General features: G+C 43.8%; 1 protein-coding gene across 4 annotated transcripts in view; it reads right to left on the bottom strand.

Moving 5' to 3' along the window:
* Positions 1-12,943, bottom strand: part of FHOD3 (formin homology 2 domain containing 3) — a 450,944-nt gene that overhangs the window by 242,920 nt on the left and 195,081 nt on the right. For all 4 annotated transcript variants that reach the window (XM_027576518.2, XM_027576519.2, XM_027576520.2 and 1 more), the window contains exon 5: positions 6,420-6,525. In XM_027576518.2, coding sequence (XP_027432319.1) covers positions 6,420-6,525 — 106 coding nt within the window. The remainder of the gene's footprint in view (positions 1-6,419; positions 6,526-12,943) is intronic.

The following is a 12,943-nucleotide window of genomic DNA, read 5'->3' as shown; positions in this document are numbered from 1 at the left end:
AGTCAGCAGCTCTACCTACTCTCAGCCTCCGTTTCCCAAGCTTGGCCATTCAGACTGGAGGATGCCACTACCTGTGTGGTGACACGATTTCTCTCCCTAGATAATACTCATGTAAGGGCTTGGGCAGGGGAGAAGGCAGAGGGCAATGCTGAGCTCTGCACCGATTGAGAAATGCTGGGGTGCAGTAGAATAAAAACACTTACTCTTTATTGACTTGAGATCCAGGTTCACAAAGTAGCAACGACATCACAACTTATGCCCAGCTGTGACAGAATTAGACCCTTCCACTTTATTTCACTGTACTCCTGTTTCACTGACTGTGATGTCATCAGTCAAACTTCAAACTTACATGCCTACAGGGCACAGAGGTGATGGAATAGGTGGAATAACCCAGGAGCAACACAAAAAGGAGTGGTGGAAATGGAGGTAAACAGAGCCCATGTGCCCCATGTCAAGGCAACAGCTTTTTCTGACTCTAGCTAATGACGGCCATGTAGCAATGAGGATCCTGTGTGGGCTTGAGCTCACAGTTTTTCAAAAGCAGCCAGAAATCCATAATTTTACATCCAAATCTCCCAATTTTTAGATGTTCACAGCTATTTAAAAAAATTTTTAACATAGTCTACTGGGCAAACAAAATACCTGCCAGTTCAGTTTAGCTTCATGGGCTATCAATGCGTGCCAGCCAACACGATTCCCTACTTGAACCATCCCTGTCACACAGACTTAGCATGAGGAGGGACATCAAGTGAGGAAGAGCTCCATCACTGACACTGGATTCAATGCCCAGGGGCCGGTGACAGACCCCCACCCAGACACTTGTGCGCTTGTGTAATCCACATCAAAGCCTAGCCATGTGGCCGCCATGACTGATCCCTTGAGTCCTGACTGAGCACCCTGAAGAGCTCATCTCAGGAGAGGAAGGTTCCTCCCAGACAGGTCAGGGGCACCCCAGGACCAGTGTAAGGGGATAGAGAGTCAGGCCAGGCTGTTCAGTAGAAAACACAGTAGCCAAGGACCTGAGCTTGGCTCAGGAAGTGAGCAGCTCCCCACTTCTGCTCCCATCCCTACCACCTTGGGGCCAGTTTGGGCCCCTCCCTATACTCCCTGTCTGCAGTCTGAGCCAAACTTCTACCCTCCTCCTTTGTTTTGAAATGCCAAAACACAAACTTCTAAGTCTCTCCAGGATGGAGGATTTGGGTTTAAACACCATTTGATCATTCTGTACCACCACCGCCTAAGATCACAAATATCTTTCCATGCCGTCTACAACGTGTCTGTTCCTGGTGATGCCGATGCCGACAAAAACTTCCTGGCCAGGAGTCTTGAACCTCATTAAGAGATCTCCTAACATGGAAGGCATTTTTTTTCCCCAGAGTGGAATATAGTTAAGTGATATTTGGCAAGGCATTAAAATTCTCTGGTTCCGGTTTTCCCAAAGAAACCTGAAATCTGGATTTTTTTTTTTTTAGGTCAAATGTTCCAATTTTTAAATGTTGACAGGCATTAAACCATTTTTTAAGATGCATTATAGGGACAAATAAAATATTTGCAGTTTTCTCCTAAAATGAAAGGGCTTAGCTACAGTAGTTCTAAGACTTTATCCAGCTAGTGATAGTGATGGAGGTGTTTTATGATTAATGGGGACTTTGCTTTAGGTGAAATGATCAAACTGAATTTCTCCCTGTAAAATTAGCCCTTAAGAAGCAGCTTCCCTTGAAGTACAGCCAGAAAAGGCAGCTGGTCTCACTGATTCTACTCATCTCTTTCTCTTTCCCCACCCTCGGCCCCAAGGCAGATCACCTATATATGTTCTCTAAATATATAAGGCGTAGGAGACACAACATGTGAAGTGGCCCGTGCATAGCACCCCCCAGGAAGGCTCACCAGGGCCCGCTGGTTTCACGGTCACATCCCCAGGGCCTGACGGGGCCCACAGTGAAGGCTCAGTATGTGTGCACAAAGTTCCCAGGAGTATACCATTGTAGGTCCTACTTTAATAAGAATAATTGGGAGGTACAAAATTCCACAGGAGACTTATATTAAATACTGGCTATCATGAAAAACTTTAGATCATTAGCTAGAACCATCCAAGAATAATAAGTCAGATAAATATTATTTCTGCATGTTGTGCATTTAGACGACCTCTTCCCAGCAGCCAGCTTACATTTTTGGAGAGCACTTGGCTAACACCATAACTCAAAACCTATCTTTACCTCTCAGCAGATACATCCTCAAAAGCAACAAATTCATGGGCCTTAAAAAAAAAAAGGCTGACAGCCGAGCACAAAAATAAAGATAAATTAATCGAGTTCTAAAAGCAGATGTAGAAAGCACTGGGTTCTCCAAATGCTCTTGTTTCCTTTGGATCTGGGGGTCTCACACGTGGTCCCACAGAGCAGAGCTCCTAAGGTAACTTCATGAAGGGCACACTCTCCCCGACAGCAGTTTGACAACCAACGCACTTTACGGGTTGTAATACTGTTTTTCAAATGCCCACTTCTTGATACAGTTCTGAGGCAAGGGGTAGAGGTCGGTCAGCTCTTCTCCAGAAGCTCAAGTGCACACCCCCAGCCACCTGCCATGTCGGGCTTTTACACTCTATGCCATGATACTTCCCCCCCAACCGCCCCACGGCCCACAGAAATTATTCACACCGGCCCATCCTAAGTGTACTTACCCCACCCCACCACCTCCTCCCCATGGAAACCACAACAAAGGTGCTTGCCCTCTCCCTCTGCCTCCTGACTGACCCCCATGCTTCTCCTGAGTGGCCTCTGTGGGGCACACTGTGTTCTCCCCAATGAACTGTGAGTTATAAAACTATCAAACTCTCTGCAGTTTCTCTCCAGATCTGCATCTGGCCTCGCCATACCTCACCCAAGGTAATAGGGTTGAAATGAGGTTGAACAAAGAGGCAATTCAAAGGCTGTCCTTGATGGCAAAAGTCTGGTGGCTGCCGGCAGCTGACTGCAACCTAAAAAAGCTGACAAGAGAATTCTTCAACGTCAGGAAGGGGTGACTCAACATGCGGGCCAGGAAAAATGATAGTTTCCTTATATAAAAACACAAAAGTCACACCCTGAGAAATCTGTCATTTACATCCCTCAGAAGGTACCTTCCTGGCACGGGCTCTGGTCAGATACATCACAATGTGCTGGGGTTTGCACACAGGGCCCTGCTCATACCAAGGCTTCTGAGATTTAGCAGAGGTGGGGCAGGCATGCAAAGGCACCTCCGCTCCATGGAAAACAGAACATTTCGGAGTAACCTGAATGGGAGCGAGCATTTGCTCATTCTCCAGGTAATGCAGTGAGGCTCTGGCCTTCAGTAAACGAACACGAATAGAAAGTAAAGATCTGAAGGCAAGGCCCTGGTAGTGGCAATGAAAACGCAGAGCCCCCTCCTGTGTAAGGAAGGGGTGTCTGCAGCAAGGGTCTTTTGTCAGCAGTGTTTTCCACACAGAGAAGCAGCAGATGGTCGAAAGGACTCTCCCCTGGTTATGCTTGGGCATTCTGAGTCACAAACATTTGGTAACGGACTTTGGCACCTTCCTGATACTGCCAACTGCCAATTAATAAACCACTGCCAAAAAAATAAAATAATAAAATAAAATAAAATAAAATAAAATAAAATAAAATAACCATTGCCCGTTTAATGAGAAGCATTGAGGTAGAGAGCCTCACTGAAGTATTCTGCATCAGGACCATCTTTCCCTACCAGGAGGCACAATTTGCACAACTCACCTTTTGGGGCCTTGTGCAGCCACTGAGCTTATTCTGCCCCAGCACGATTCCCTCCGTGGCAGGGAGGCCCTCCCTCCCTCCTACTGGGCCACCACAGGGCTGCTCACTAAAAAGAGCTTTCGTAGCAGGGCTGAGTTCTTTCCTCCTAACTCCACCTATGTGGCAGGAACTGGTAACCGCATTCATCAGCCCTAAAGCCATGCCTTTCTCTTCTGATGCCTCCCCTTAGAGTCCAGCAAGCCAAAGTGTCCACGGGCCTCCCTTACAGCTACAGGTGGCCTGGTTCCAACCTATGAGAAAGGTCTGCAAGGGGCTTCTGACAAAAATGTGGCCTTCCTGAGGCACCTGGGTGGCTCAGTTGGTTGAGCAGCTGGCTCTCAATTTCAGTTCAGGTCACGATCTTGGGGTCCTAGGATTGAGCGGTGCATTGGGGTCCACACTCAGCGGGGCGTATGCTTGAGATTCTTTCTCTCCCTCCCTCTGCCCCTCCCCTTGTGCTCCACCCCCTTTCATAAATAAATCTTAAAAAAGAAAATGTGACCTTCCTGATAAGGGCTGATCCCAGCTAACAGAGCCATCCCCCTTCAACCCAAGCTTGGCTGTAGATCAATGTAGAGGCTTACCCTGGTGTTACACTATAAAAACACATATATACGCTCCTAGATAAGGGTCAGAAGAAGAAAGATAAACATGTAGATGGTTATAATATTAGTTCTATATAGAAGTGTGTATATATACTTTAAACATAACAACAAAAACAAAACAAAACCATACCGTGTGGATCCACTATTCAGAATTAGGTAATTTTAGGTTTCTCTCCTTCCAGGTGGTTCGACTTATAAACATCCATAAGCCAGGAAGAAAATAAACTAGAGGAATTCCCCTCACCCTTATCTCTGTACCTTCCCGTTCTAGGTGTTGGACTCGTGTGAAAGGAAAGCTAAGGATGAGAATCTCTTCAGTCACAAAGACAGCCACACTGGGAGGCAATAGCAGGACAAAGTGTATGGTTCATCTGTCTACACACCCTGTAGAAGCTTCCATGTTTTAATTACAGTGGTGATAGAACTCATCAAATTTATCCTTAAGCCATCTCTACTGACAACTTGTAATGAGGATCTATACACGCCCAGGAAAAGATGGAAGGTGGGCAAAAGGAGACACCCCCCAGCCTCCTAAACACGGTGAAGCAGAACCAGGAGGCTGAGGAACGCTCTCTCATGCACACATTTGGCATTTATCAAGAACAGAAATGGTTAGCATGGACTCAAAATGTGTCCTTAAATTTTTTTTTCTCCATGAACCCTAGGTTTTCTCTCTTGCTCTTTGCTGCCGTGGCTCCCCAGGGGCAGGGTCCAAGAGGGAAGGCCTCGGTCGGCTGTGCTGGGTAACAGCACAACAGGAGGCTCCTTCTCAGGGTAAAGCACGACAGGAACACACTCTGCCTGTCTTATTCAAGTCTGACCACAGACGTTTGATAGTAAATCACGTTTCACATACTCATCCTTCACCCAAAGGAAAAGGAAAAGCACTCTTTTTCCCCTTCTGTGAACGAGGAAGATGGAGCTGTGGGGCTGCAGGTAAACATGGAGATGAGGCAACAAAACCCAGATGAGACGTGTGCCGCGGGGGTCTGTGCACAGCGCCCGCTTGACCATGCCCTAGAGAAAAGGACTGTATTAGACAACTGCTCCATGTCTTTGAGCCTCAAATCCTTCAGTTGCAAAATGAAGATTGAACTACACTTAAACTCTCTTTTTGTAAGTCAAAACTTGATAGCAGTGATTTCTTAGAGTCCAACCTACTAATTCCTGCTCTCCCTTGTCACATTTTTATGGGATCAAATAAAATTATTTATATGAACATAGACAAAATTACTATAACCAAAGAGCACCAACTTTATGAACTGGAACAATGATCACTGCTTCAAACTCAACACGTGCCTCACTTTATAAAAAAGAAAGGAAGGGAGGGAGGGAAGTTATACCAATAGCTTTCAGAATTATTCTTTAAAGTGCAAGTTCTGGACCCACCCCAAACTTACCGAGTCAGAAACACGAGGACTCAGTGAGGAATGTGAGCTTCTGACAAGCGCTCCCAGGAACAACCCAAGTTGGAAGAAAAAATTTTTCCCCACAGAATAAATTGGCCTCTTTGGTTTTGGGTGACTTCCTGCTGAAATGCAGGCCCACTTAGTGCAGTCTTTTCCTTACCAAATGAAAGAGATTGTCAAGAACTTAATGTGAAGTAGGTTTTTTTTCTTCTTAACAACCAGGAAGAGAGGTGAGGTAAAAACCAGTCAAGTTAGCTCAGTCACTAATTAGTTACTAGGAAGTGATAAAATCCGATGTAAGTGTCATCTTTTGCCATAGAGTGTCTTTATCACCTTTTGGTATGGACTCTGAACTCTGGGAAACAAACTGAGGGTTACAGAAGGAAGGGGTGGGGAGATGGGGTGACCGGGTGATGGGCACGTGTGGTGGTGAGCACTGGGTGTTACACGCAACTAATGAATCATTGAACACTACATCAAAAACTAATGATGTACTATATGTTGGCTAATCGAACATAAAAAAAAATGTTAAAAAAATAAAAATAAAATAAAAGCTCTCAGTATCGAAGTTCCTGGAGACAATACCAGGCCCCCCTTGCAGCAGGAATGTCATAACTTACCCCTCAGAATGTAGTTCTGATAGTTCTGGTCCGCCTCAGCTCCCACCTTGATCAAACATGTCAGACCTTCAGCCACCACAAATTCGTGCACCAAATCTTTGTCATCCTGGCAGGAAAGGAGGGAGAAAAAAAAAAGACTTCAAATACTGTCCCAGTCCCTCCTCCATCCGTGCTGTTAAAACTACAGACGAGCCTTTGAAGCCAGACTGACCTCTAAAGATTGTTCTGCTCTATTCAAATGAGGCATCTACAACTGTTGCCAGAGGAATTTTACAACCAGTCTCCACAGTGCTAGTTGCCAGAGACCAATTATTGCCTTCTGGGCAATCTAATAAAGATAAAGCAAATGAATCCCCTGTCAGGAATATTTATAGTGTTCTGTTTTTCATTCTTCAAAAATCACCAAGCTCTGCTCCCCCACAGGTCCCTAGGGACTGACCACATGAAGCTTGCTGGGTTTCAGCAACAGGAAATGTTCGATTGCAGTACAGAACATCAAGCAGAGGATTCAAAGCCACTCGTTTGTTCCAAAAGACAGTCCTTAAGGTCGGTGGTTACAAGGGTCTGCAAATGGTATCTAAGTGAGGAAGCAGAGCACACAACCAGCCATGCGTCAGGGGCAGCCACATGACCCCACAAAGGGGCCACTCCAGCAGGCCGGCAGACTCAGGTCCCAGAAGGCAGGATGTGAAAGGAATCTCAGGGACCATCTAATTTGGTGGTTCTCAGAGAGGGGTGTCCAGACTCACAGGTGGCATGAGCATCGCCTGGGCACTTGTTAGAAATACAAATACCCCAACTGACTACCTAGAACACTCTACGGTGAGGGTCAGCGTTGTGCGCTTAACACATCCTCCAGGTGACTTGGAGGTGCTCAGATGATGCTCACCCCTGACTCCTTCACATTAGGATTATCTGGGGAGCTTTAAAAAGGAGTAGTAGGAAGCAGGACCCTACCCAGATGGATTAATCAGAATTATTAGGGGTGGGCCCTAGCTCTGTTATTAAATTCCCCAGGAAATCCTAAAGGGCAGCCAGTTCAAGGACCATTGACATAAGCCTACCTTCTCTTTACAGATAAAGATGCAAAACTTTGGCCGAGATCACCTATGTCCAGCCAGCCCCATAATTTTCTGTAGTACCAAGGTCTACAGAGCTCTGTGAGAGGGATTTTTCCACTACTATTCCAGATTTCCTCAATTGGACAGTGCCTGGTCTCAAATGCAGCTAGCCTAAGACTAGAACATTCATATTCAATTGTAACAACAGAGCCAAAATCAAAAAAAAAAAAAAAACCTCAGTGATATAAATAGTAGAAAGCTTAATGGAATAATGAAGGGTTTTTATTATAGGAATGGTCAGCAACCATAGTTTATCTCTAAAAAAGAAAAAATAATTTAGACAAACGGACATAATTCTCCTGTCCCTCTGTGAAATCAGCCCCTCATTTTGATTTTATGGCATTTTCCAATTATATGGATGGAGGACTTGAGCTAAATGTGGGCAGGCCAGGCGAAGGCTCCCTTTGAACCCAGAAAACACTCTCAACGTTCAGAGGGCACCGAGGGGAGAGGGGGAGTGATGCTTGTGCCCTGAAGGTAATGAAAGACAGCTGTGTTAACTCAGACTTTAAGATAATCATGGCTTTGGAAGCAAGAGAAAATGGGACAATATCATGAGTTTTTGGAAAATTACTTTACACTCGTATGTATAAAGGAAATAAAAATAATTCTCCCTCCATCCATATCCTTTTCCACCAGCATATGTGAAAAGTGAACATTTAGATGAGCTCATGTCTAGTCAGAAAGTTTTTCCAAGCATGTAACAAATGTTTATTACTTTAACTAAAACTAGATTCACACATGACTTCATGGTGAAAAAGTGAGAACAAGCTCTCAAGAAACCACTCAAGCTAATCACTAATATTAATACAGCAGAGAGTTGGCTGCCTGGCAAAGGTACTCAGAAAAAAACACGGACAGGGGAGACAGTGTTTATAAAAATTCAGAACCCTAACTAAAATTTATGTACATATGTAGATAAGCACTTAAGTAATAGACATTTGTGGAAAATAAATTGTGGAGAATGTCCTCCAAATTGGCAATGGCTGAGATTTAACACGTATCCTGAAATACTTAGGCATTAATAAATGATTTTTAAAACTTTGACTTCCCACTAGAATGAAATCAAAATGTTAACACCAACTGATAAGAAATGATCCCTGCACTTCAGAATTTTCTACACTAACCATACTTTAACCTGCATTTTTTTTAAATGCCTATTAGTCAAGGAATATTCAACTCAATGCAAAAGACCAAGCGCTTTGTATTTTACACCCTTTATACTCTAAGTTCCAGAAAGAACCCCTGCATGTAGAAAACACAAGATGATGGAAATGCAGACTGTGGGTGTGGGAGAAGGCGATCTAAGCCCGAGACAGCTTGCAGCCTGTGTGATCCATTCACCACCCAATGATGCCTGCCCTGGTTTGAGCTGTTCTGTGCCCACGTGTGTGGTCTTCCAAACAGATTACACACTGCAGGTAGCAAGCACCTTCCTCCTTGCCTACATAATGTCAGCAAAGGCGGCTCAAAAATATCTGATGAATAAACGGTAGAAACAACAACCCTGAGAATTCAGAGTTAATACTACAGAACAAACTCGGTAAAGGAATATGCAACAAAGACCCCAGACATGTTTATTTTGTTTTATTTTTAAGTTTTTTCACCATGGAAAACTTTAACCATATACAAAAGAAGACAGAACAATTTAGTGAACCCCAGGTGCCAATCCATTCATACCAATCCTGTTTCTTCTATCACCCCATATTAATTTGTCTGCTGCCATATTAATTTGAAGCAAATCCCAGACATCACATCATTTAATCCATAAATACTCCAATATGCATCTCCAAAATACAGAAACTCTTTTTAAAACTATGTACTCATAATAAAAAACTAATACTTCATTATTAAATGTCCAGTCAGTGACCAAAATTCCAACTGTTTCATAAATACTGTTTTGTGTTTCTGTGTGTTCGTGTTTTTGTTTTTTTACATTTTGTACCAGGACCCAAATAAGATCCACATGTGGATCTAAAAGTCTTTTAATTAACCTTTTTTCCCCTTGAAATTTATGTTAAAGAAACTAGGTCATTTGTCCTGAAAAGTAGCCCAGTAGTCTGGATTTTGTTGACTGCACCAGTGTGATGTAGATTAACATATGCCTCTGTCCATGATCATTTATAAATTGGTTACTGTATATGGAGGCATGATGAGATCCAGGGTTGATTTTGTCGGCTTGCGCACATCAATGATAATGTGAATTCCCATGAGAAGCCACATACAATCTGGCTGTATCTCATTTCCACCATGTCAGCAGGTCTTGATGCTCAATGCCTAGATCCATTCACTTAGGGTTGCAAAATTCTGATACTTTAATTCTATTACTCCTCCTTACTTATAAGCTAGAAGATTATTACAAACAATACTTCCCCTCAACTACTGTTTGATTATCCTAAAGTTCACATGGAAAATTTATTATTTTTGGTGCGATTGTAAAACTCCTGGAAGAAAACATAGGCAGTAATATTTTTGACACCAGCCCTAGAAACATTTCTCTAGACATCTCCTAAGGCAAGGGAAAGAAAAGCAAAAGTAAACTATTGCAGCTACACCAAAATAAAAAGCTTTTGCACCGTGAAGGAAACCATCAACAAAGCAAAAAGGCAACCTACTAACTGGAGAAGATATTTGCAAATGATATATCCAATAAGGGTTTAATATCCAAAATATATAAAGAACTTATACAACTCAACACCAAAAAACAAATAATCCAATTCAGAGCAGAGGACCTAAATAGACATTTTTCCAAAGGAGACATCCAGATGGCCAACAGACACATGAAAAGATGCTCAACATATCTCATCATCAGGGAAATGCAAATTAAAACTATAATGAGTTAGCACCTGGCACCTGTCAGACTGGCTAAACCCAAAGACATAAAAAATAACAAGGGCTAGTGAGGATGTGGAAAAAAAGGAACCCTCGTGAGTAGGAATGCGAATTGGTACAGCCACTGTGAAAAACAGTATGGAGGTTCCTCAAAAAATTAAAAATAGAATTACCATATGATCCAGTAATTCCACTATGGGATATTTACCCAAAGAAAAGGAAAACAATAATTCAAAAAGATATATACACTCCTATATTTACTGAGGCATTATTTACAATAGCCAAGATATGGAAGCAACCCATGTGTCCATTGATGAATGAATAAAAAAGATGCAGTGTGTACGTACACACATACACACACACACATACACACACACACACACACACACACAGTGGAATACTACTCAGCCATAAAAAAGAATGAGATCTTGCCATTTGTGGCAACATGGATAGACCTAGAGGAAACAATTCTAAGTGAAATAAGTCAGAGAAAGACAAATACCATATGATTTCACACATTCTGTCTCAAATAAAATCTTTTTAACAATAAATAGAGGAATACAGAATTTTTAACTTAACCTCTTCTACCTTTAAGATATTTATTTGATTTGATTTGATTTGATAGAAAGAGCAAGAGAGAAGAAGCAGGGGGATCAGCAGAGAGAGGGAGAAGTAGGCTCCCCTCTGAGCTGGGAGCCCAACAAAGGGCTCAATCTCAGGACCCTGGGATCATGACCTGAACCGAAGGCAGATGCTTAACCAACTGAGCCACCCACCCAGGCGCCCTTCTACCTTTCTATCTTCTTTCTCCCTAATCCTTAAGGACTCCGAGAATGACAAAGCACACACACACACACACACACACACAGAGACACACACCAGTCTCAGAATAGCAACACAACACCACCAGCAGCAACAGGATTATTATAAACAGTTGATTGTGTGGTTTCTTCTTGTTCTTAGAGTAGATTTACTCAAAATACACAAATCACAATGTTTTAAAGTCACTTAGAATAACTAACTCTTTTCTGTTCAGTTTGGTCACCAGCTAGACACTCAATGAGGTGAACACAGGTTTTGAAAGAAGTCAAAGCTGAACAGAAACAGTAGGCTGGGGGACTCTGGGTTAGGGCGAGGAGTGGCAGGAGCATGGCCCTCTGGTGGCAGGGAGAGTCCAGCCCAAGGGCAGCTGGGGGTCCAAGTTAAAAAGAAGGATGTAATTGAGTGTAAACGAGTTTTATTTTGTTCAGCTAAGGAACAGGGAAACACAGATGGAAACTACTAACTTAGAAACAGGAAAGACTGAAGACAGAGGCATCTTCTAGAAGACCACCCAATTCACCTAGTCCACTCACCCGTTGCTTACGCAGCCCCAGACATATGCTAGGCCCCAAAGACCCAGCGATGAAATCCAGGGAGCTTGCATACAGCTAGACTCAGACGAATGCCCCATTGTACCTTAAGTTCTATACTAAAGAGAAGCACAAAGAACTTCAGAGGTATTTGAAGGGACTGAGAAGAGTCACTTAGGGAGAGGGACCCTGGCAGGAGGGAACACCGGGAGACAAACTGAGAGACACAGAGAGTGGGTGAGGGGTGGCAACACATTCTGGCAGAGGAGCAACAGGTCCAGGGGAAAATTGCAGAAAAGAGTGTGGCTTGCTCCCAGAATGCAACCATGAGTAGAATTTAGGATGCAGCCAAGGGCAAAGAAGTGGGCAGCAAAGTCCAGATCCACAGGGCTTCCATGTTATACTGAGAAATTCAGATGTAATGCAGAAGGCTATATGGAACCAGCAAGAGAACAATTTCCTCAAGCCCCTCTGGTAGAAGTTAAAGAATAGACAGATGGAAAGAACCAAGAGCAGGCAGTGCCCAAGGACAGCTGTTGCAATTTTTCCAGAATAAACAGCCTGAACCAAGGCAGACCCAACCCCAAGGCATCTCTGAGATGTGCAGTGTGAGGGGGCGATGACACGGTAGGTTCACAACCATAACCATCAGGAGAGCCAAGAGGACTCGTTCGTGTCCCGAAGTGCTGACCCCGAGAAGAGACTCTGCGCGGGGAGAAAGTAAGGACATGGTTGAACAAGTTTAAGGACGAGTGGGATAAGAATGTGCAGATGGGACGGACTGTTGGCCTGTCTTCTTGCCAGGCCCCTCCCGGGAAGACATCCACAAGGGGGACAGCCACTCTGACAGAACTATCACTGACAAGGAAAATTTGTTAAGAATGTGGCTAAGACAGGAACTGATGAGAAGTGGAACATACCCTAGGGTCCAAAATCATTAGAGAAGGAACAACGAACCTATAGAGACACCAGTTCTTGCCAAACGCCATCCTGACTCTGCCCAGACAGCAGCCTCTTCCTCCTCCCCTGGCTCTGTCTGTCTGTCTGTCTCTCTCTCTCTCTCTCTCTCCCCCTCTACAGTCTCACGTGAGTGAGAGGCTTGGAGCTTGTCAGCACTCCCATCCAAAGCACGTGACTTCCTCAGGACAAGGAAAGAGGGAGGGCTTAGGAGAAAAGGATAAAACGGACCCTGAAAGAGGAACATAAACATATGCATAAG

This window comes from Zalophus californianus, chromosome 14 (assembly GCF_009762305.2).
Source record: "Zalophus californianus isolate mZalCal1 chromosome 14, mZalCal1.pri.v2, whole genome shotgun sequence".
Lineage (NCBI taxonomy): Eukaryota > Metazoa > Chordata > Mammalia > Carnivora > Otariidae > Zalophus > Zalophus californianus.
The sequence above is the reverse complement of the archived record's forward strand: the minus strand, read 5'-3'. Positions and strand labels throughout refer to the sequence as shown.